This window comes from Lygodium microphyllum, chromosome 30 (assembly GCF_053477565.2).
Source record: "Lygodium microphyllum isolate KBCC chromosome 30, Lygodium_microphyllum_v1.1.10, whole genome shotgun sequence".
Classification (NCBI taxonomy): Eukaryota; Viridiplantae; Streptophyta; class Polypodiopsida; order Schizaeales; family Lygodiaceae; genus Lygodium; species Lygodium microphyllum.
The window spans coordinates 3,683,488-3,709,624 of record NC_141164.1 but is presented as its reverse complement, the minus strand read 5'-3'; the positions used below and the strand labels follow the sequence as shown (position 1 = coordinate 3,709,624).

General features: G+C 42.4%; 1 protein-coding gene across 1 annotated transcript in view; it reads left to right on the top strand.

Annotated features, from left to right (window-relative positions):
• Positions 1-7,831: 7,831 nt before the first annotated feature.
• MURE (ALBINO OR PALE-GREEN 13) overlaps positions 7,832-26,137 on the top strand; it is a 43,001-nt gene continuing 24,695 nt past the window's right edge. The window contains exons 1-3 of the mRNA XM_087673066.1: positions 7,832-10,131; positions 10,232-10,348; positions 10,476-10,651. Coding sequence (XP_087529192.1) covers positions 8,172-10,131; positions 10,232-10,348; positions 10,476-10,651 — 2,253 coding nt within the window. The 5' untranslated portion in view covers positions 7,832-8,171. The remainder of the gene's footprint in view (positions 10,132-10,231; positions 10,349-10,475; positions 10,652-26,137) is intronic.

Here is a 26,137-nt window from a genome sequence, read left to right as displayed (position 1 = left end):
AGGCACAAAAAGAGTCAAAGAAGGGTGAAGAAGAGAGACAGAGGAAAGAAGAAGCCAAATTGCAAAGGATCCAAGAGGAGTCTAAGAGAGCCGAAGAGGAAAGGAAGAGGAGAGCAGAAGAAGAGGTAGACAAGCTACAGAGAAAGGAGGATGAAGACATGGCTTTGGCAATACGCATGTCGATGCACCAGCCCTCCAAGCAGGAGGAGTTGGCTACCATGAGCTCGTAAGGAGAAGAAGGCCCAACCACTAATGCCCAAGTGCCAAAAACCGCAGCACCACTAGCAATAGAAGGCAAGGAAAAGAGCCTGTTATATCCAATCCTAGTCGTTCTCATGCCTTCTACCCTAGCCACCACATCCACCCAAGGCACCTCAACCATTATGGATGGAAGCAACCTCATGATCTGGGTGCAATACTTAGTCAGCAATATACAAGAGATTGCATCTGCACCTAGCGAAGGAGCCCCTTTGGCAGGAACCAAGAGACCAGCTACTACAGATGACAAATAAAGACAAGACCTAAAGAAGCTAAAAGTAGAGGCATCCACAATGTCCATTCCTACGACAGTGCCGCCATTCGTGGGCTACAACAAGTACGTTAAAGAGCTCCTTTCATAGGCTAGAGAGGGCTAAGGAAGAAAATAAAACTACAATGATCGAATTGGAAGCGGAAAGAGAGACATTGGTGGCAGCCTTGCAGCTAGAGAGAACTTGCCAAGTGGCCAATTATTGAAAAAAGATATGGTAGTGCAAATGAAAAGAGTTCAAGAAGCCATGGATCAACTTGCAGTAGAAGCAGAGAGAGCTTAGGCAGGAGAAGAGCATCAAAGAGAGGCGAAGGAAATGAGATATGGAGATAGAGGAGCAAGGAAGGTTGGAAAGAGAGATCGAGTACTTGGAGGACGAGAAGTAAAAAGTGACTCAAAAGTGGAGAGACCAAGAGCCAATTATACCAATCTTAGCCCAAAGACAAAGGGAGAGCCTAGAGGAGATGAAACAAAAGGCCAAAGCATGGGTGACCCAGAGTGAAGGAAGAGTAAAAGACCTAACAGCCCGTCTAGCCTGTACAGAAGGTGACAGAGTATCAGTAGAGAGTAGAGCTGCAAACACAAGATTGGAAGCCCAACAATGTGCCTTCCTCAATACCATCTTGGATGTCACACAATCAAAAGAGGAGGAGGCAATTGAAACTCTAAGGAGGAAGCTGGAGATCTTCACCCATAGAGCCATAAAGCATGGACAGTGTGCCCAACCACAATGAGTGTTGCAGGAAGTAGCCTAAGCCAACATGATCAATGAGAGTATCTATTAAAGACAGGACTGGCAGTCCAAGAGGTGGAGCTATTAAGCTTTAAGGAGGAACAATGACCAAAAGAGCCAATGAGAGAGGAAGAGTAGTAGGTACCGTAAAAAGAATTGGGGTAAGATTTTGAAGTAAGGCAACAAGATGAGGAACAAGTCCCACAACAACCCTCTCCAAGACCGTAAGCCCAACATGAAGTACAATTTGAGGATGCAATGAATGAAAGAAAAGAGGAGGTCAAGAAAAGAAGGAAGAGGCTACTAGAACAAGCACAATAATTCACTAGGTGTAGTCATCCAATTTTGTTGTCAACTCCTCTGAATGTACGCATGAACCTAAATAACTATGTGCAAAGTATAGGAACTTCCTTAAGTAAATCGCTTAAGCCCTTAGCCTCCTCCTCTCGATTCGGAATCCAAGGATTGGTTCTCGTGCACATTCAAAAAAAAGGGGGGAAAGAACAAGGAAACACAAAAAAGAAAAGAGAATTAAGGGAGGAAAAGGAAAGACAAGAGTAGGAAGGGAAAAGGGAAAAGGAGATCTCACTTGATGAGTGCCACAATCATTACACCTAGGGGTCCTCAAGTTAGGCATGCCCAGTGGGTTGAGGTTGTCGGCCGGCTCCGTTCCTAACCCCCTAGCCCTTTTGTCCCCACTTCACTTTTAGGGCCCATCAAGGGCAAGACATGCCTAGGGTACATGTACAACTCTTCCCCACAACCTCGAAGCTTATTGTGTTTGATGTGAATGGGGCACTTTTACATAGGTGTCAGAGGCAAAAGGGATGATTACCAGTCAAGCCCTTAGAAGTAGGTAGATATTGGGTGATTTTGCATATAGGCCTTGCTAAGTTTCTGAAGGAAATATCTACATTGTTTGACATTTCTATTTGGAGTTTAAAGATGGACAACTTGAGCGGGCCACTCCAACTGCTTAGAAGTGATTGTGTAAAGCAAACAAAGCAAGCACCACAAGTTGTATTTCAATATGGCATGTGCAAAACAATTCCTATAACCACTTCTTCTAGAAGGAGACATGCAAAGCCATATTTCTTGAAATGTTTTGATCACATTGATTGGGTACACTTTAACCCAACGATGATACCATTTGTGGATGATAGCATGGACAAGATGCAAAGGAACCCACTACCCACCTCCTTTATATTCTTACCCTCATTTGAGGAAAATCCCATGGATACCATCCTCTTGGAACATATGCTTCCCTATTTGACTAAGCTAGCAAGTTTTCATAGGGGAGTCCAAGAGTTTGTTAGGGATCACCCATTACACCCTCAAATAATGGACCTTGATTGATATTTGCAATATGCTTACATACACTAGCTCGAAATAGCCATCGTGAGACATTTTCCTAAGAGTCTATATAGGTCTAAGGATGGGATGATGACATATGGAGTAGCCAAAATAAGCGAAGGAAGAACTAGTCTTATGCCACTTGGCAAGATCGATTTGAATGATGTTAGTTGCCAAAGTCTTGTGCAATCAGTAAGAGAGAGAGTTTCATGGTTTTCTACCATGGTTAACAAGTTTTACATAGAGTTTTGGGTATCTATAGATACAATCTAGGGTCTTGACTAAATGCAAAGGCTATGGTTGGTGCTCAGGTTTGAGCCTCACTACTTTGGAAATGGGAGAAGATGTATTATCACTTAGTTGGATATGATAGCATGGAGGGGCAATTATTATGTCATATGGTCAATCTTAAGGTAAGTATGCTTGGTGACATATACTTAGAGTCATCTTGTGGTTTGGGAGATGATGGACTCCTTGGGTGAAATGTGACTTGTTGCCTTGGTGGTGCTCTATTATGACATGTATATTGTGAAGGTGAGATTCCATTAAGGGATTATGGATCAATGTGTACATTTACTTTGTGCACAGAGGTTCACCATCTTGCAAATGTTGTTGTGGACTTATTATATCTTTTTGTAGTAAATTCATGTACTATAATGCAAAATGCATTACTATATCAAGATATCTAATTGTTGGAAGTTTCGAGTGTTGAATGGTATAGTATTGGAAAGAATAATTGAAACATATAAGGAGGCAATATAAAGTTGCATTTTACAGAGACTATGAAGCAATTGCAAGGGTTATTATAAGCCTGATCAAATTAGGATGAGAGAGGGCAAGAGAAAGAGGGAAAGGAATGTGTAATTGAAGCTATTTATGTATGTGGTTTCACTATTGTGTGTGCAATTACAATACCACTCATCAAAATGTAATTATAAAGCATGTACAAATATTAGAGAGGGGGGAGGGGTTGTGAATCTATACATGGATGTGAATGTATATGTGCACAATTGAACGAGTAGCAATGTGATAATATTATTGTCCAAATATTAACTATTAAAACAATTTGAAAATATTAGATCTCATACCTTTTTGTAGCAGGTTCATGCAGCATAATGCAAAATATGTTAGTATATCAAATTATTTGATGGTATAGTCTTAGAAGCAATAACTGAAACATGTAATAAAACAATACAGAGCTACATTTTACAAAGATTGTGAAGCAATTGCAAGGGTAATTGTAAGACTAATCAAACGAGAATGAGAGAGAGGAATGTACAAGTGAAACTATTTGTGTATGTGATTTTGCTCATGTGTGCACAATTGAAGTACTAATACATGAGGATGTGATTGCAAAATATGTGTAAAGAATTATGAGAGGGGGGGAATGTGAATATACATGTGCATGTGAATGTATATGTGCACAATTAAACAAGTAACAGTGTGATAATGTTATTGTCAAAATATTAAGTACTAATACATCGAGATGTAATTATAAAATATGTGCAAAATATTGAGAGAGGGAGAAAAAGTGTGAATGTATATGTGCACAATTGAACAAGTAATAGTGTGATAATATTACTATCCAAATATTAACTACTAAAACAGTTTAAAAATAGTAGATCTCACACTAGACTTGAACCCTTGGCAAAATGCACAATTGCAAGGGTTGTTATAAATGGATGCATAACTTCAATCTAAGCCTAATCATGAGAGAGAGAGAGAGAGAGAGAGAGAGAGAGAGAGAGAGAGAGAGAGAGAGAGAGAGAGAGAGAGAGAGAGAGAGAGAGAGAGAGAGAGAGAGAGAGAGAGAGAGAGAGAGAGAGAGAGAGAGAGAGAGAGAGAGAGAGAGAGAGAGAGAGAGAGAGAGAGAGAGCAAAAGTGGTAATCGAGGTAGTTAGCATGGGGGGAGAAAGAGACTAAGTGTTGATGGCACCATTGGTAGTGATGCTTACATGAGGAGGGGGCGAGTTAGATGTGGTGGTAGAGGAGGAGATGGAGATGGTGGAACTGGCATTGGTGCTTGATATATGCCCAAGGGAAAAGGAGGAACATGCAAAATATATGGAACAAGAATTGGAGGTTGCCAAAAAAACTTGCTAAAAAAGCTCATTTTTTACACACACTCCAAGGTGGCAAGAATGTGTATCTAATCACACTCATCCTCGAGAGAGAAAATATATATGGTCAAAGGTCGAGAGGTTGAAGGGTTATTAGAATCTCAATGTAAGAGTGGATAGATAGCATTTAAGTTAACTAGCGAGGTTTTCTAAGACTCCATCTCAATGTAGTCCACCTCCTTCTTATTTCCTAGAAAGACTAGATCATTGCCCTAGCTCTTGATGAGACATGCATTGTGCATCCATAGTTGGTTGAGCAACATGTCATAGTTAACTTCTTTCATTATAACAAAGTTAACCTTGAATTGTACCCCAACGATCTTGACTAGCCAATCTCTTAACACTCCCATTGGCCTAACCTTAAACCCATCGATGATGTGACAAGATGAAAGTGCACTAGTTCAATCGGCAGATTTCCCTAGGTTTGGAGTATGTCTTGATTAACTATGCTCATACTAGCTCTAGTGTGAGCACAACTTTAATTTCAAGATTTTCTCATCAAATCATTGTAATGCCAAGGATTTCCACAAGAAGAACATCATGTCACTCAGCTCCTTCCAAGAATGTGTTAATCCCTAAAGCACTTAGATTTTGAAGTGCACTAAAAACTAGGTTGTAGAATGTGGTGAGATCTGACAAGGTTTGTTCCTTGTACCCAATATTTTAGTCCTTGCTAAATCCATGGGCTATCTAGTAGACTTTTGAGTGGAATAGTAACTTTTGTGGATGCAAGGTCTATATATAATAGTAGGTTCAATCGTCTTATAGATATATTGCGGCTTGCTTGCATCAAGAATAAGAGAAGACTCTTGTTTTATGGACTGTGGGTCACATGCAAGCTCAGTTGTTGTGATTTCATTAAGTTGTCGTGGCTTCTCTTGAAGAGGTGCAAGCTTGGAAGGCTCAAGATCTTGTCAGTCTACTTGCATGCAACTTTTCTTGAGCCTCCTTTCCCCATTCCTTAACCTTGTCAATCAAAGCTAGCTACTAAATTAGGTTAAGGTATACCTTGTCCTTGGCAATGGCTTTCTTAGTAGTTTGTGGTGCTATTGTAGCACTTTCTACACTCAGGTAGTAATCATTTGTGGTGATGTTGAGAGTTCTTCACTCTTAAGTTTGAGTTCAACTCTTTTTCACCTTTTCTTTTTTCCAGTGGAGGTTGTCCACATAGATAACCTCATTCAGAATATTCTTGATGATGGAGTGATCAAGTTCAAAGGAGGTTGATCACTCCATCATCAAGAATATTGGAGGTTGTCCACATAGATAACCTCATTCAGAATATTCTTGATGATGGAGTGATCAACCTCCTCTGAACTTTATTTCTAATGGAGGTTGTCCACATAGATAACTGCATTCAGAATATTCTTGATGATGGAGTGATCAAGTTCAGAGCTCCCAATCAAGGTTTCATAAATTCTTTCATTGAGGATGCCCTTCGATGAAGGCTTTTGTGATTGCCTTGTCTTTGTGGTGGCAGGGATCCATTTGTAAAGACCCTGACCTCAGATACTTATTCTCTCATGCTTTTGTTCTCTTGCTTGTTGTTCATGAATCGAATAAGGAGGTTATCCCCAAAGCTAGGTTTCGATGAAGTGTTTGATAAATATGTCCTTAAGCAATACAAAGGAGGCCTTCCCAACAACATCAAAATTGGTAAACTAGGTTCACTCCTATTCTCTTAAATAAAGTTCCAAAGCCTGTGCTTACTTGGTATCACCTAGAAGGTTATTAGCCTCACATACTTACTCAATTGTTTGATAAAGGTATAAGGATCATAATTGACATGGTACTTGTCCAACTATTTTGCAACTAAGGAAAATTTTGCATGGTCTCTAGTGCTTAAAGTGTTTCCTATTCTAGTTAGGATAGTTTGTGCAATGTGGGTCCCTACTTACATCATATCAAAGCAATTGAATAGGTGTCGTTACACAAGATCTGCTTACATGGGCATAAGCTAATGTCTAGTGTCATTGTTAAGATCTAGTAGTTGGTTGAGGATATTTGTCCCTTGGGCTTGCAACTCTTAAAGTTTCTTTCCATGGCTGTAGGAGTCATGGTAGAGATATCGAGCTCCATAGCATGTTGTAAGCTGTTGATTGAGGCTAGGAAGTCATTCGAGGCATCTGCTGAGCCCTCAACTCTCTTCATTGTGCTTGGTGTTGTTCATGTGGTTTCTCTTGCCTCTTGATGAACTAATTGGATAACTTGGTCACTAGGTCATAGATAGGGGTGTTTTCAACATGTATAGATTTTCTAGGACTAGAGTCTCTACTTGTGCTTCTGGCTTGAAGTGGTGCTCTACCAAAGACACCTCTAGCCTCCACTTTCATGCATGCACCATCAGCACTTATATTGCTTGTATGAAGGGGTTCCCCTTGTGCAAATACTGCATGTACAAAGACACCCTACCTAGGAACAATGGTAGCCTTGCAATTGCCATAGTCATACACATGTTGCGACCTATTATCCCCCCCATCTCTCTCACAATGTACATCTCACCGTATACTCAACTCCTTAGGGTGTGCAAGTTGAAACAAAGTGAAAGATAAGCTAGACAAGGCTTGTAAAGGGTGCTGGTTAATGCTTTGCTTTTCATGCCCATCTTGCATGAACAGGAGACACAAAGTGAGGGTGTTGGGAGGTGTTCTAAGAAAAATCAAATGGCACATTTCAACACTTGTTAGGAGAGAGAGAGAGAGAGAGAGCTCCTTCATGGCACATGGGGGACGAGGTCTCTCTCTCTATAATGAGTATGCATGTTGTGGGAAGGCTCAAGTGGGAGTTGAGAGAGGCATTTTCAATAATTAGATTTAAGTTTAATATTAGTTTCTCTTAACAAATTTTCTAATCATGTAGGCTTGTGAGAAATTCTAAACATGCCACACAAGCTTAGGAGAAATGTAGAGATTCTAGGCTTATCATTGATTCATTTCTCTTAAAAGGTAAAAAGTATATAAAAGAAGAAATAAAGCACAGTTTGTAAAACTATACATAAAAGGAAGAGATGAAAGACAGTTTTGTGAGTACTCCGATCTTGAAGAACGAGTTCAGTAAAAAGTTAGAGACGATAGATAGGCCTAGCGTGCCTCTTTTGAATAGAAATACTTTCCACGCACAAATGTGTCCAGTCCAACCATATGCAAGCATAAGGTCGGGTTAACTGTAATCTTCAGTGGAGGAGACTCCGAGGAGGTCGTGGCTGTTGACGTACAGCTTCGGTGGAGAAGCCGCCTAATCCATAGAAAGCCAGAAGCTACAAGCTGGAGGGAGGGAAGGCACAGCAGGGAATGATACTGCAGCAACTAGCAGGATGATCGATGTAATGAAGCGTGTCGAAGAGGCATACAAGCCATGCCTGTTGTCTTCCTATCGTTCTCTCCCCTTCCGCCAGCAGAGAACATTCAGTAATGAAGAAGACGCTCATTGAGGAAGAATGCAGGCCATGGCGTTGTTTGTTCCTTCTTTATCGTTGTCCTCGTCAATCATCAACAGTAAGAATGATACAGGTGTTTTTAATCGTCGGGTTGCTTCGACTTCATTTCGCCATGGCCACTTTGCACAGCTTACCGTTCGAGCTCCTTTGGTAGCATCCACTGGTCGAATTGGTCCCTGCCTGGCTTCTCGTTATAAGAATGTTCCTAGCCCGGCCGACGCCGACCCTTTGGAAGTAGAAGAGGACGAAGAGGAAGACGAAAGTAAGGGCATAACGAAGTTTCAGAAGATATGGAGAGAGGCTGCGAGGAAGAGGAAAGAGGCGGAAGAACATTACCAGCAAAACAGGGCCGTTTATCGTGAGGCTGTAGGGCTTGATCCAGAAGGCGACGAAGAAGAGGAAGATTTAGATGAAAGCGAACAAACAACACTATCCCTTTCCAACGATGGTGATGATTTTTTCACCGCAGTGGATGCTGCCGTTGCAACATTGAAGAAGAAGGAGCCAGGGAAAAAGCAATTCAAGTCTTCCACAGATGATGAAAAGAAAGACGATGACAGAGACAAAACTGGAGAGGTAGAAGACTTTGAAGAGGAGGAGCAGCAGCAGGAGGAAGAATATGAAGATGCGGAGCAATCTTTAAAGAAAGGGAGGAAAAGAGTTTCAGCTCGAAGCAGTGGCTTCCAGGAAGAGGACGAAGAGCAAGAAGAGGAGGGTGAGCAAGAAGACGAAGGGGAAGTGGATGATGATGTCCTGGCTGACCCCTCATTTGACCTCAATTTCAGTCTTGAAGATGAGTTGGACCAGATAAAAGAACCCTCCTTTTGTACAACACTGGCTGAGCTTCTGAATGAAGCTCGTGTCATACCTATTTTGGTTGATGGGGACCAGGATGTTGACGTTACAGGGATCCAGTATGATCCTCAGCTAGTCAGCCCCGGTAACATGTTTGTTTGCTGTTCTATAGATGGTCATTCCCAACTTGTAGAAGCAGCTGAAAAGGGTGCTACTGTTATTGTTGCAAGCATTGAACCACCTGTGCTGGAAAATGTGAAGGCGGTGGTTTTGGTCGAAGACACGAGGTCTATTCTTTCAGCTTTGTCTGCAGCATTTTTTGGAAACCCTTCCAAAAGTCTCTATGTCATTGGCATTGTTGGGACTGATGCCAAAACTACCACGTCATACCTGTTGAAAAGTATGTACGAAGTAATGGGGCACAAGACTGGTTTGCTTGGTACTATCACCAACTTCATCCATGGAAAGAAGAAATCTGATACCTCCAAAATGACTAATGACCCTGTGTCTATGCAGGGGCTTATGGCTACTATGGTGCACAATGGTGCGGACATGTGTGTTATGGAGTTCTCTTTTGAAGACACATTTCCAAACTGTAGCAAAGAAGTGGATGTGGACATTGCTGTGTTCACGGGCCTTACAGCTCGACACTCTGAATATTCAAAAACCGAGCAAGAGTACAGGAATGCAGAATTAGGACCATTTGAAAGGATGGTAGATCCTAAGAGGCATGCCAAAGTTGTCAACATCGATGATCATAATGCACCCTTTTATGTTGCCCATGGCAATCCTGATGTTCCAGTTGTGACCTTCAGCATGGAAAACAGAGAGGCTGATGTTTATGCCCTGGAAGTTCAACTCTCTCTATTTGAGACAGATGTGCTTGTTCATACGCCAAGGGGAAACATAGAAATTTCATCAGGCTTACTAGGAAGACACAATGTCTATGGCATTCTCGCAGCTGTTGCTGTCGGAATTGCAGCAAATGCCCCCTTAGAAGAGATTGTTCAAGGGATAGAAGAAGTTGATGCTGTGCCTGGCAGGTGTGAACTTATAGATGAGGAGCAGGCATTTGCAGTCATAGTTGATCATGCACGGACCCCTGATGCTCTTTCTCGGTTGCTTGATACTGTGAGAGAGTGTGGTGCCCGAAGGCTTATAACTGGTATGTTTCCCATTGTTTAAAACGAATCTTTCACATTCTTTCAAATGTGTTGTGTGCTGTAAGTAATGATGATTCACTGATACCTCCACTTTGATTTTAGTTGTCGGATGTGAAGGTGATTGTGATCAAGGGAAACGACCAGTAATGGCAAAAATTGCCACTGACAAAAGTGAGGTGTCCATTTTGACCTCAGATAACCCAAAAAAAGAAGATCCCTGTAAGTACATGTGTACAGGAAGTGATTGTGTGTAGCATTTGTTGCTTCCATTTGACAAGCTCCACAGAGAGGCTTTAAAAACTTAGCCTTTGTTGAATGGAATATTGTCCCATTGTTATGAATGTAGTGTACATTCTCGATGATATGCTAGCTGGCATTGGTTGGTCCATGAAGGAGTACCTCGAACATGGTGAGCGGGATTACTATCCTCCTCTTCGCAATGGTCATAGACTATTTGTTCATGATATCCGGCCTATAGCTGTTAGAGCAGCTGTTGCAATGGGGGAAGAAGGCGATGCTGTGGTGAGTTATATCATCTCTCTCTTTCTCTCTTTCTCTCTCTCTCTCACACACACACACACACACACACACACACACACACACACATTGATTTTGGAGCAGAATAAAACTAGGGGTCAGTGAAGGAATAGAGTCCAGACTAACTTCTGTTGTGACTTCAACTGTACTGCAACTAATATGAATAACAGCTCCTTCATGTAGCTTCCATAAGTTTTGACTGGTTTGTATGGTATAGCCATACATAGATGCATTGGTTTGCATTCTTCAATCCTTGCTTTACTTACAGAACTTGATGTACAATATTATTACCTGTTATATGCTGTTCTTGGCATGAGTGAGACTGTGGTTATGGCTGAAAGATATCCTTGGAAGCAAAAGAAAGGGGAAAAAAACTCTAAGAAATTAGAGTCATCTTTAGAGTCGTACAAATTTAGAGGGGAAGTACAAGGGATATTGTTAGTACAAGGGTCCTAAGCAAACATGGTTTGAAGAAAAGCTTGACTGTAATATTAATAGTGGGTAATGGGTTGCCATGCTAAGGCACTGATGGGGTTAAGGGGTCATACTTAGACTTAGCTGATTCTTTTCTTCAACCATAAGGCACATTGCTTTTAGGTTGTACATACTTCGACTTAGGTGATTTTTTTCTTCAACCTTAAGGCACACTGCCTTTAGGTGGGAGATTGTTGGAGATAAAGGGCCATTGTGCCTTCTATACGTGCTCGGGTGTGAATGCACCCTTAGCACTTGTAGTTTATATATATCTATCACAAAAACCTAAAATTTATTCTTTTAAACTTTGAAGTTTATACTTAACAATTTAGACTACCCATGCTCATTGTAGCCCTCATAATGCGTAAGTTAGTGCGGCAATAGACTAGTTGCTCTAATTATCATGTGCTAAGTTGATTATTGCGAATCTTCGTGTGAATGAGAGAATAGGCACTCTAGTTTCTCTCTTATGCACTTGAAGAGTAATCTTGGGCAAGGACCCTCATGGCTAAGGGCTAAAGGGTCTCCAATGTGTATCCAAAGTTTTGCTACCAAAATAAAGGCTTCACAAGTGACTCTCTCCTCCAACAAGTGGGAGAAGCAAAAGCCACATGCCCTTTTTGATCCGCACAGCATTCTAGCTCCTCTAGCACTATATTGTGGTCATCCACAAGGATCCACGAGTCAAATAAGCAAGTTGGTCCGAACGGAGCTCTCTATCATTCATGACCATTGGCGACTTGTAGGCCGGATGTACCAATGTTGCAAAACCATGGATGGGCTTATGCATCCATGCCCATCTTCTCTCTGCTATCTCTAGAACATGTGTATGCTATGTCTCTGTGATCATTGTATAAGCATGTGCCTTCACCAATGCCGCTCTAAAGAAGCAAACGAGAAGGCATATGGTGGACCCCTGGCAATCACTCATATGTAACACCCTATAAAAGGAAGTCACGACAATGTCAACGGCACAGACTTTCTACCAAATTTACTCATTAAGGTACAAGTATTGTATGGCTTTGGTCTCCTTAGTCTCATGCTTACCTACTCATTCCATAGAGTGGACACCACTGTTTGGTGCAAGGCGTGCACCGCATCTCATAAAGGCGCTCTAGCAGTAACCACATGCAAGCAAATTGAGTCGAAGAAAGTTTCTTTAACTCGAGTGTGCTATGCTCATGATACATCGCAAGCACCTTTACCTTTAGCATGAAGAAGGTGGCAATTGATGTAGCGTTGTGGACCACCCTCTTCACCCACTTGAGCTTCCCAATGTTCTCCATGAGCAAGTCCAAACAATCACTTGCAGATGGAGTCCACACAATTGTGGAAAACTCGGCCTCAAGCAAATGGCCTATGCGTCGACAATTCGATTCATTGTCAGTAACAACTTGCACCACATTCGAGGGGCCCATCTACAACCGCAAGTTACAAGTAACAATACTTGGAGGTTAGAGAGAGAAAGAGAGAGTTAAGCCTTTCAAGTTTCAACTTTCAAGATTCAGGAATGAAAAGAGATGGGGGTTGGGGCCCGAGGGAAAAGAGAAAATCGAGATAGATATTAGAGAGAATAGGGAGATAGATAGTTATGCTTAAAATGAAAGAAAGTGAAACAAATTTAAAAGGCAATGTATACCTCAATGATAACTTGCCGAATGTGGCAGTAGATGAATATGCTCGTTGTTTTCCTACCCCTCTTGTCGGTATCTACGGCCTGCAAAAAGTAAGTGCTGAGTGGATATGCGACGAGTATGTTGATGATGTCCTGTTTCTTACGATCACTCTATCCGTTGGTGAGAATGGAGCAACCATACTTTATCCATGCGACCTGAATAGGGTCAAGGGCTCTATCAATCCTCTTCTTCTCTTTATCAATCTTTTTCGTCCTTATGTTGTTGTATGTGACATCGGTCCATCCTTCACATGGATCCACATTGGCAATGGCTTTTACCATATTCTTCCATTGCTCTTGCTTTAGGACATTGAATACAAGATTGCACTTAGTCACCGTGCGTGCAATTTCAATGTCGACAAATTTTGCCTTTCTCTAAGAAAGGCAATTGATTCACACACATGACCAGGTGTCCTATGAGCCTCCACTTTGTCTTTTACCGGAGCGAGATGCGGATGCGGATGCGGAGCCTCCACCGCCAATGGTAGAGGCCTCTCTTGCATCGGTTGAAGATATGCCTACCTTCAATGCTTCCTCATTAGTAGGCATAGGAGTTGGTGCGGATATGCCACTTCCTCCTCCTCTTGTGGATCCCCCTCTCATCTTGGCAAGAATCTCATCCGCAATGTTGTAAGGGATTTCCTTGCATGGAGCAACTTGCTCCCTTGTCTTGGAAAGATGTTGGAGAAGCTAGGTTGCACTACTTGTATAGCGCTTCATGCAATACTTGAACGTCCAATGGTGGGAGTTGGGCTTCTTTGTGTCTCTCTCCACATGGATTGCGTGCAAATTGAAGGTCTTGTGCTTTTCAGAAGTCATAGTGTTTATGACAAATGGAGAGGCTTGGGGGGGGGGGGAGAGAGAGAGAGAGAGAGGGAGAGTGAGATGCTTGAGTCTTGACTCTTGAAACTTGAATGTGAAAATTAAAAGAGAGGGAGAGGGTTGGGGTAAACTTCAAAGTTGAAAGAGCAAGATTGAGAGAGGGGATGGAAAATGCTTGAGCCTAGAGTCTTGATAGAATGTGAGAAAGAGGAGAGAGTGAGAGGCTAGAGCTTCACAAATCACAAATCAATTCAAGATTCAAGAGGGGTAGATGAGAATGGCAAATGCTTGCTGAATTGGTATGGAAGCATGGAGGAGAGCAACACCTTTTGTAGATGAGAGAAGGATCAAATAGTAAAAGAGGGGTCAAGAGTCAAACATGGCTGCTAGTAGGATGGAATCCAAGGGGGGCTGGGGGACGAGTGCATAGCTGGAAAAGGGGGTGAGTTGAGGTATTTGAGGCTTCTCACCCCGCCAAAAGTGCCATGTAAGACATATGTGCAGGCAGAACACGAGGAGATGTAGTGGCCAAAGAAGGCCTGTTTTATCTTATGAAACCATACAGTATTATCAATACCGTATGACATATGAAGGCAACTATGGTACGAGTGAATGCAGTGGAAGACTAAAGAATGAAAAACTAAGGATATGGCCACCATCATGTATGTCCATCAGAGGGCGTTACCAATGGAATGCCGGTGACAAGGTGGAGAAGTAGTCCTAGATGCATGTGTAGAGGATGACCTAGGAATGGATGCAAAGGGTGCAATGGGTGAGGAACTATCAAACCAATCAGCTAATCCTTCAAGATTATTGAAAGATAGAGGCTGTTGAGGCTATTTGTGTGCCACATGTCGAGTGGCCCCTTGGATATAAGGAGCCGATGGGTTAGGAACGGGACACGTAGTCCCATTGGATTTCTAGGAGTGGAGACAGTCACAAGGGTTTGTTGAGATTTCTTAGGAGGACGACCCTGGACCTTGGTACAACACTCCTTGTTTACATGGCCCAATCTTTGATAGTGTGTGCAAAACCTATTTTTCTTTGGGAGTTGTTGCTAGATGGGTTTTGATTCTTTGGTGCCATCAAAGGAAGGGGTGTCACCCTTGTTTTGGCTTGCCTTCGCATCTTGTGAGTTTTTTCTATCTTTGGTTTTCCCTTGTGATGGAGAGGCAAACAGACCCGTCTCTAAATAAGAGTATGCGGAGGACTTCTTATAGACTTGATAGTGTAGCCTCGTATAACACAAGAACTGACACTTAAACTCCTAGAAGGTCGGCAATTGGGGCAAGGAGATGGTATACTGAATGAAATGGAATTATTTTTTAGGTAGCTTGTTGAAAAAGATTGTAACTTGATTGTTGTTTGACTTGAGAGAGCTAGTAGTGGCAACCTCAATGAGTAATCGTCGATATTTTGCCAACTTGACTTTTAGATCATCTTGATCCTTAATGGAAAACTCTTGAAGCTCAAAGTTGAGATTGATATGCCAAGTGTGATCTCATGCCACATAGCAGTCAATGAGATGACTCCAACCCTCAGATGTGAGGGGAAAATGCTATAACTGAGAGTGGAACTCAGGGAGCAACCCTTGTAGTAGCTTAACATTGGTTGTAGCATTGCGGACTCTCAATTGACGGATGTGATTAGGGTGAGTCAGGCAAATGCTCTAGACCAACAGCCACAAACCACGAACCACAATGTCCTCTTGAAGGGGTGTGAGGGTAAGGGAGAGGCTGGAGAGAAGAGTTGATGGACTGAATGAATCAGCTGTAAGGAATGAATGAGAGAGTGGCCTATAAATAGGCACAATCAGTCTAGGATGGCGTCCCTTTTTGGGGCTGCAAACTCTAAATGTAAAACGCAGAAACACAAAAACGCAAACTACAGGTGAAGGTTGAAGGGTTTCTCAACACCCCCTCTCAGGCCCAAAAAGGGGGAACAAGAGAAGAGTGAGGTGGAGATGGAATGCTACATGCTGAAGAATGCTTATGTAGCAGGTGCCACTTGGACAGTGTCCCTCGTGGAGAAATTGTTCACTTGCCCAAGCGTCCTAGTACAAAGATGATGTAAACATGCAATGTATAGGAATATCGGACTTTGTGTGGTGCCGAGAACCATAAGGATATGCTCGTACTCAATCTCGGGAGGTGGCTCCATGCTGACCAAGGGACGAAAAAGATCCACCCTGTAATCTGAGAATACCACTTGAAAGGAGACCTTTGAAGATAGCTAGGAGACTGGATGAGCTGTAGAACCTGAAACTCAATCTCGAGAGAGAAGCCACTAGCTCCGTGACTCCATGCTGGAAGGAATACGAAGGCCTAGTCACCAAGTCGCTGCTGAAGACCCAAGGGCCCCGATCTAGGTAGATCCTCTAGATCCTGGATATGAGTAGAGGAAATGACTGCTCAAAGGAGAGCCACTCCTCGAAAGTGAAAGGTGGTGTGTGAAGAACTTCATGGCACATAGGGTCCCTCTCTGAATCGGAAGGAGTAGGGAGGGAGAAAAAAGATATCTCCCAATGTGCAGTGGAAATAATAGAGAAATCAAATGTTGATGTTGAATCTGCCACTGGGCTTTGTCTTCTTTGATGAAGAGGATCTTTGTGGGTAAATGCAGCCAAGGAAGGTTGGATCTGATGTAGATGACAATGTAGGAGAGAGAAAGATTAAAAACGCAAGAAAAATCAGCAGAAGCAATCAGTATGCTGAAATCAGCTTCGATCAATGTGTGATAGGCTGGAAACCGGCACCGGACTGTTGTAGATAGCAATGGCTAGCTTGGACCGTGATGTCCTTTGCGTCCGGGGTGTGGGCAACAAGCTGAAATACCTGAAATTTACAAAAACGAGATTGTTTTCTGAACGGAGAGTGATCAACAATAGTCACTCTGCTATAAACAGTTGCAAATTGTGGGTGGAAGGTTGGAAACAGGTGCCAGACTGTAGATGACAGCAAGGGACAGCTAAGACTGCGATGTCCTCTGCGAAAGGGGTGTGGGCAGCAAGCTGAAAACACCTGAAACCTGCATAAACGAGATACTGATGCAGTGGAAGAAGAAGAGAAGTAGATGCTGAAGCTGCCACCAGTCTTTGCCGTCACTGGAGTGGAGGATCTTTGCCGCTGTTTGAGCAGATCCGGCTCGGATACCATGTCATGGGATGACGTACTAGTGAGATAGTAGGGTTTGCGGGGAGGAACACGGAGTGAACTCGGCAAACATGGAGAAGAGAAGAGAAGAGAAGAGAGAAGAAACTCTGATGAATGGAATGATGAAGACCTGAATCATGGAGTGAATGCGATACAAGGGAACAAGGGTGCCGTAACACAAGGAAGATGATGAAGACAGCCACGAACCATGAACCACAATGTCCTCCTGAAGGGGTGTGAGGGTAAGAGAGAGACTGGAGAGAAGAGGTGACAGACTGAATGAATCATCGTTGAGGAATGAATGTGAAAGTGGCCTATAAATAGGCATAGTTAGTCTAGGATGGCGCTCCTTTTTGGGGTTGCAAACCCTAAACACAAAATGCAGAAACACAAAAACGCAAACTACAGGTGAAAGGTTTCTCAACAGCTAGGAGATGGATAAGGTGTGTAATGGGAAAAGAGTGGATACGGTGGGGGAGTGGAGTATACTTAGGAATGAATCCCAGAGTGCCCACCATGTATGCTTGAAGTGAAACCAACCTTCCTTCTCAAATAGAGTGGTAAAACTTGATCAAGCACTTAATTACAACAATTAATTAAAGACAATAAATTGAGATACACACTTTACCTTAATAATCTTGGACATTGTGGCATCCCTTGTAGGATTTCTTTAACTTGAATTGCTAATGGATTTAGTACAAGATGAGATTCCATAATCTTCTTTGCTGATCCAAAAGCCCTTTGCTGTACAAACAATCAGCAAGTGATTCAGACCAATTGCCCCTTGATTTTGACCCAGGACTTGCACAAATTTGACACACAACTGGCCAAGTGCTGCCCCAATTCACAATGGATGAGTTGGCATCTGAAATCCTCGACAATTCTTTGAATTTTAGGTGCTGATTTAAGTGTATGATGCCTTTGACTAATGGTATGGGTCCCAAGGTGATTGTTAAACCTTAAATTTTGCAGAAATTTAGAGTTTACAGCAGAAATTCCTTTGCTGTCCACCAAGTTTGATTGAGATCTGCTCCCAATGGCTGAGAATTACAGAGAATGGCTGAGCACAAGTTGGAGAAGGGGAGAGAATACTAAGATGAGAGAGTAATTTGGGATTCTTCATGGGGATATGCCCTAATTTGGTTGTATTTCCTTTTCCAAACTGCTGAAAATGCAGTCACCTGTTGTCTAGCCTGCCTAGAATGGCTGTTGCCAGCCTCCAGACATTGGCACTAGCCCTTGATGGGTTTTCTCTTGTTGTCGCTTGCCTCTAGAAGGCCCTAGCTGGCTGTTGACGGCAGGGAAATGCAGAAATCTGCACAGGGAAATGGACCAATAGCCTCCTCTCTCTCTCTCTCTCTCTCTCTCTCCCACAGCCATTCCCAATGTGAATTGATCCTTAGATTGGCATTAATTAATTAATTAATGCTAGTCCCTAGTGTCACCACTAACACTTGATGGTCAATTGATTGTCCTGTTGGAATATGCCTCTCTACTAGGCTCATGTGAATTCTCCTCTAGTTGGTGGAAAAAGGGGGATATGTATTTAGACTCCTTTAAGAGAAATAGTTGGACCCATGTGATCATGACATCACTGATGATGTAAGCAACCCACTTGCCTTAGGTGTCCATCAATGAGTTTCATGTCTCTTATGAGGACACTATTTTTGGCCATTAAGAGCAACCATGCAAAATAAGTTTTTGCATCATCAAAGTCTTCAACAAAGGTGTCCAGCCACATAGTTTTTCAACAACAAACATTAACCTTTTAATGGTTAGGTTTTATTTATTTGGTAACTTCTCCATATCTTGTAATCCTAGACAATGTACCAGTTGTATTCACATTGAGTAATCCTAGATATTCTACTAGTTGTATTCATGTTGTGTAATCCTAGACATTGTACCAAATGTATTCACATTGAGTAATCCTGGACAATGTACTAGATGTATTCCTTTCTTTATCTAAGAGTGAGTACCACCTAGCCTAATCATCCTAATTATTCATTATCCATCTCTTCCTTATTGTTCAAGCTTGGGAGGGTGTTGGAATATGCCTCTCTAATAGGCTCATGTGAATCCTCTTCTAGTTGGTGGAAAAAGGGGGAGATGTACTTGGGACTCCTTTAAGAGAAGTAGCTGGACCCATGTGATCATGACATCATTGATGATAGAAGCAACTCACTTCCCTTAGCCTATATAAAAGGCTCATTCTCATTTGTAACCATAACTCTTTGATCTATCAATATGATTATACTTCTACTTTGCAACTAGCTTGTGTCTTGCTCTCTCTTCTTTTCTCCTCACACACAATTATGAGCACACTACAATACCATCCTCTATAGCCATGTTTTCTAGCTCATGATCATGTGTGGAAACACTGAATTTCCTACATGTCCTAGGATAAAAAATGACACCAACTAATAACCAAAGCCGAGTTGGCATAACTTGTTACAACTTTTGCCTTTGACATCCACTAACTCCTTGGGGTCTTTGGTCTATTACCATAAAATAATTGCCATGTGCATCACATGTGCCTTACAACCTTGCACATTTGATTACTAAATTTATCGAATGTTACTAGCAAGATTAAAGCGTTTCACAAATTTCACGTCCTTGTTGAAGGAAGTGTGTATAGTAGATCCAAATGTGGGTATGGACCGGTTGGGCATGGGCATGGTGACCACACGAGTAGCCCATGGAGGAGAGATAGAGACATGTGGAGTAGAAGATAGAAAATCCTGCGTAAGAGTTGTTAGCTTGCCTATTTTAGTCTGTTAGTCTGTCATCTCTTGGTTGCGAGCTTCGTTAGAGTATGATGGAGGCACCAGAGCTATGACTGAGTTTTCTTCTAGATTTATTAGGAAGTTTTGAGTTTGTGCAGCCAATTTCCAGCCCCTTCCACCTCCGACTGCTCCAAGAGTGCCATATCAGCATAATTGCTGCCATGTCAGCATTTTTGGCTTGTCTAGTTGCTACCAACTGCATTAAATTAGTGATGATACCATGTGAGAGTGCACAATGGAAGAGAACCACACGCGTGCGCACACTCACAAAGAGAGAGAGAGAGAGAGAGAGAGAGAGAGAGAGGTGCACTGATTGAAGAAGAATGTTGAATATAAGGGAGTGGACTGATCAGTCCTTGCACGTAGTCCGAGGTGTTAGTGAGGGCACCGGATCAGGCTGAAATGATGGTAGCAGCACCAATGGTGATAGAGACGGTGATGGAGATAGGGATGGTGGTGGAGATGGAGAATATGCAGCCTGCTATCTATGCTAGAGATGGAGGAGACTGCAGCCACCAATGGAGCATCTACCAAGGAAGAGATACATAGAGTTACCCATCGAGATGAGACCCCTTAGGCTGAAAACACAGATTTTCAGTTATCTGTCCCTTGTTGAAAACACAGATTTTCTGCATTCTACTGCTCCATATGACATAGGTGGACCATCTACATTCCTTCTACGATGGAGCTGTAGCTGATTTCCATGGTTTGGGACCATCTACAACAAAATGCAGATATTTGTGGCTGTTTGCAGGTGTTGAGGATGTCTTATCAGTGGTTCAATGGCTTTGATAACTGTGACAAGGAGATCTCTCATCACTCCTTTGAAAGATGGTGGGATCATCGAGAAGACCGGAGGTCTTGAAGCCCTATTGTGCGGTCTCATTGTTTGTATCACCATTCTCCATCTCCTCCTCCCTCTCTCCATGTTTCCCATGAAATCGGTTCTATTGGCTTTAAATTGCCTCACATGGCACCACCAGTTCAAGTGCTTGTTCTCCCTTCTCTACCCAAAGAGAACTCTCCTAGGATTTGAGAGTGGGTGTTAGCTTGCCATTTTTTGTCAATCTATCATCTCTTGGTTGTGAGCTTCATTTGAGTTTGACGGAGACATTGGAGACTGTGTCTTTCCATATAGTTTTGTGTGCATTTCTTCCTTAGTTAGTGTTTGGTGTGTTCACATTGAGTAGGCAGCCATTTCCAACTTTGCTAGGGGTTGCACACCCTGTTTGTTTGCGATTTGCCCGGGAGGATGGCACATCTGCATTTTTGCTAGCATTTATTGCTGGTTGGCTACTTTTAACAGGCCGACTACTATTTTAAGTGCCATTTTTGCCAGGTCAGCCAGTTTGACTGTTTTGCTGCTATATATAGCAGCCCACTTGGTTGGGGGCAGATCACTTGTGTTTTCTGCAGGTTGCACACTTCGACATCCGTCTTTGGTGCTGCCATTGTCTTCAGCTTGATCCAATGCCCTTGCCGAGACTTTGGGCTGTATGCAAGGATTGATGAGTTCATCATTGTATTCAGCATTCATTTCAGATTCAGTGCAGATTTCTCTTGCGTTCGTGCTATCTTTCTCTTCTCCTTTCTCTTCATATTCATGTTCCTTTTCTATTGCGCATCTCATAGAGGCTTTGATATCAATGGACCGCCCCGCTAGACTTCATCCTATACACATGGCATGAAATGAGCGATGGAATCATATAAATATGATTAGGGAAAGGGACATTGTTCTCACCTCCCAACCATAGAGCCAATACACTCTCACCCTTGAGCCTAGGAGCTAGTAGCAAATGGGCTAAGACTCTACCTTAGGAGCTAGCATTTCTATTCCACCAACCCACCCCAAATATGAGTGTGAGTAGAGCTACCTAGGGTGTTGTCCACAATTATGTTGCATTGTAATGTGTGCAAATAAGGTGTAGGTCTCTTGTTTATAGAATAGAGCTGTCCAAATCCTAAACTCCTCTGAATATGTTCAGACTAAAAAACCCTTTAGCTAACCCTAAGTGCCTTGAGTGGGTTCGCATTGCAAGATCTTCCTAACTATTTGGATGCATTAATACTTGGTGACTCTTAGTAGGCCTATCTTGTGGGTGCTTGTCCATGATGTCCAAGGATGTAACATAGCCTTAAGGTTCCCCTAGCCCTTTTCACGTTGACATTTTGAATAAAGGTCATTAGTGGTACTTAGATGCTAGGCTTGTGTTTCAGGTAAGGACTAATGTTGCAAGGATCTACCAATTTGGATTGGGTCAAAGACATGGATTTTTGGCCTTACTATGGTGGCTCCACGTTCTCTAATAGTTGACCCTCACTTTCCTGGACCAGCATGGTGTTGCTATGTGCTTCCTTTCTTGGGATGAAGTTTCAAATACCCGTTGATGCTACCACATAGGTGGTTTCTCCTCACAAGTTTCTAGTTGAGATACTTCCTCTTATCCTTTACCAAGCTCTTGGACACATATTTTGCCCTAAAGAAATGCAATAGCTTGAAATACAGAAAACGTTTCGTTTTGTTTGGCAAAACACATTCATGAAACAAAATTTATATTTATGAACAGAAATTTTTTTAAGGGTCTTCCACACCACCACCACCACCACCACCACCACCTATATATTCTCCTCCACCTCTTCCATACGCTCCTTTGTCACCTCTTTTCTTGGTCCGCTCCCTCCTGAGCGGTAAATGTCTCCCCACAATGATTCCACTCATGAACATTGGTTTTTATGCATTATGTATTATATATAGATCATAGCTTATACATCGTGATTTGTGAATCTTGAATGCTGGTTTTTGAATGAGCAGGTCGAGTGGATGTGTTTTTTTTAGTCTTTGGACTTTTTGACTCTAGGATCTAGGTGGAACAAACATTTTCTAATGGATCTTCTTCCTTAGGCACTTGGTTGGTCAAAAGTGCAATTGGGCATCCTTCCAAGTGATAACCCTTGCATGTGACAACATTCTCCCTTGACTTCACACAAGAAGCCACTTGACTCATGGCAATATCCCTTGTCTATGAGACTCTTCAGGGTGGTCTATGCCTTTGGTTCCCTGAATTGTACATAAAGTAAATAGAAACAAAAGGAAAAAAGAGGGATAGCACTACTTGTCATTCTTTGTTAGGTTCCCTTTTTGGGCATGAGAAGGGGTGTTGAGCTATAAATAAATAGGTCAAAATTACTTCTGAGATTATTGGCCAATATATTCAGCTCTTGCATAGTTCCAAAAATAAATTTAAGTTGAATCCCATTTTAACTTGAGAAGTTTCAATAAGCTAAATTTGTAAAAATTTCTATAAAAGGGGATCAAGGGACAATGTCTCTTTCGTCCCAAGAATCATTGTTAGTGCCATACTTCTCTCAGCCTCCCGTTGCCGTCATCTTTAGCTCTTATCGCCATTAGTCCTCAACACCATCGGAGGCTGCCAACGTGATCTTTGGAGGCATGCCTTCTGTCACTATGGTGTCCCTCTGCTCCTTCAGTTATCGTTGTATTCATTATCTCACTAGTTTATTTGCATTATTTCATTTCATCCTTTGAGTATACATTCGTTTATCATGTTGTTTGTACATCTCTATGCACTCTTTGTTAGCCTTTGTATTCTTCACTCATGGTTGTAGAGCTCTTGTCCTCACTAGGCCCAAGGTTATGGGGTGCTGAAGGAGTCCTCAATGATGTGGATTAGCAAGATCAGTGTGGTTTACTTAAATGGATCTGAATGGAGCAACCAACCAATACTTAGGTGCTGGAATGCCTTGGAATTCAGTGTGAATAATGGCATTAGCTGTGTGGCAAGCATGAGCAGCAAAACACGGTTCTTTCTAGTAGTGAAGATGACCTAACCTACAAAGATGGTGTGGCAAGGGAGATGTTAACCGTGTTTTCACTTTTTGGCCTGCAGCCATGTGTGTTAGTCTGCAGCTTTCATTCCTAGCCTTCAATTTCTAGTTTTATTGCTTACATTTGCAATTCATTTCTCTTTATTATAGCTGGACATAATGAGAGAATACATGGAGTCACACAAAGATTTGAATAACTATGGAGGTGATACTCACGATTGACTTCCAAGTTTTGTTGGTAGCTCATAGCTACTGAATAGCGAGTGTAATGTAGTATGTTTGGCAATTGAAGCATTTGATTATGCAAAGGCTAAAGTAGTAACTTGTACCACACATGTATACATATACCTATTACTAACATAAACTTTTGGTTTCCATTTAGCCGTTTCAAACCAAGGCCAAACTTTGTTTTAGACTATGAAACCTGCTCTCTTATTTCCCCGTTTTTTGAAACTCTTGGCAACTGTGGTGATATTATATGCAAAGGTGCGTGGTGACAACTGTTTGTCTTGTGCACAAATGGAGGAACTGCTTGAATCATCCCCTTGGCCAAAAACTCCTAATCTCTAGCCCTACTTCAAGAACCAATGAAATGGTGGGACGTGCCATGATAAACTACGATTGAGGTGTGGCGATATTCCACTAGGGCTCAATGTGGTAGTGGTAGTGTGTTTGACTCTTGAGCTCATGGCTATGATATGTCTAATGTAGGTGATGGTCTTGAATAAAGCATCAACTAACATGGGGGTTGTTGCAATTTCTGCTATAATGGTCTCATGTGGTACTAAGGGTTTTTGGCATAGAAACATGAAACGGGGAACGAGAACGGGGAACGGGGATGGGGACGGAGACCAGAACGCCAAACCTAGGGTACGGGGACGTGGGAACGAGAACGGCATTTAAAAAATCAAAATTCATGAAAAAAAATTAATATTTCACTCATAATCCATGTGGACTCTGGAGTGTTAAAACTTAAAACCAAGGTATATAATCCACAAGGACAAATCATTTTAAGTTTTAACTTTAAGATATCATGCATTTGTCAGATGGGAGAGGATCGAGGTGCAGCTGAAGTGCAGTAGACAGTGTGAGAGTGAGAGACAGAGTTGAGCACGACACCCAATGCAATAGTACTGAATAGAGTGTAAGCTGAAAGTACAAATGATAACCCTTATACCTTAGGGTTATAAGGGGCTGTTCACACCCGAACACAGTAAGTGCCCGTAAGTGTGCACCACAAGCACATACAAAATAGTACACATAATCTGGGGGAAAAAACCTCTCCTACCGAGAGTAAAAAGTGCCCCAGTGTCCTAGTGATCACCCGCACACTCCCATATGAGCGTAGGCGTAAGTAAGGCGTGTGAGATACCCAACAAACCCCCCTGGAGTGAAGAGTGATCAAGTGTACAAGGATCATCCGCCACCAAAGGGCGTCAAATTCAAAGCATCGCGAAATGCTTCAAATTTGTCTCGTGGAAGAGCTTTGGTGAAGATGTCTGCCACATTGCTGGTGGTAGGACAGTAGACAAGGCTGATATCACCTGCATGTAGCCTCTCTCTGACAAAGTGGTAGTGAATCTCTATGTGTTTCGTGCGAGCATGAAACACAGGGTTCCGTGCCACTGCAATGGCACTCTGACTGTCAGTATATAAAGGAGTAGGCTCCGTAACAGATACATCCAAATCAGCAAGTAAGCGTCTAAGCCATACGCACTCAACTGCAGTAGTGAAGGCTGCCTTGTACTCAGCTTCACATGACGACGTGGCAACAGTGGATTGTTTCTTGCTAAGCCAAGAAATGCATGACGAGCCAAGAAAGAAACAATTGCCACTAGTGGAGTGACGAGTATCAAAATCACCAGCCCAATCAGAGTCACTGTAAGCATGTAACTGCAGTGGTCCCCCCTTGGCATAAAGTAATCCAAGAGCTCTAGTACCCTGCAAGTAACGAAACACACGCTTCACAGCTTGCCAATGCGACATACGAGGCTGATGCATGTACCTGCTCAAAACTGAAACGGCAAACTGTATGTCTGGCCGAGTGTGGCATAGATAGATGAGACATCCCACTGCTGGAGCATAAGTATGGATATCAAACAAATCACTGTCATCATGTAATGACAGTTTGAGCCCAGGTTCCATGGGTGTACAAACTGGCTTGCAATCCTGTAAGCCAAACTTCTCAAGAAGTTGCCCAATGTACCTTGACTGACATAATCCAATGCCTCTAGCATCATGTACAAACTGGATGCCCAAGTAATAGTGCAAAATACCCAAGTCAGACATGTCAAAAGTTTGCTGTAAATTATTTTTGAATGCTGAAATCTGATCAGCACGTGTTCCAGTGAGCAAAAGGTCGTCTACATATAGACACAAAATCAGCATGGATCCCCCCTCTTTATGTACATAAAGGGTAGACTCAGATGGGCTGTTTACAAACCCCTGACTAAGCAAGAAAGCATCTATCTTTGCGTACCAAGCTCGTGGAGCTTGTTTCAAACCATATAGAGCTTTTTTCAGCTTGCATACTAAATTTTCTGAGCCTTCAACTGCAAAACCAATGGGCTGCTGTACATACACTTCTTCCTGAAGTTCCCCATGTAAGAATGCAGTCTTTATATCCAGCTGATGCACTTTCCAACCAAAATGTGCAGCCAAGGCAATCATAGACCGAATGGTCGTCATACGGGAGGTAGGAGCAAAGGTCTCCTCATAG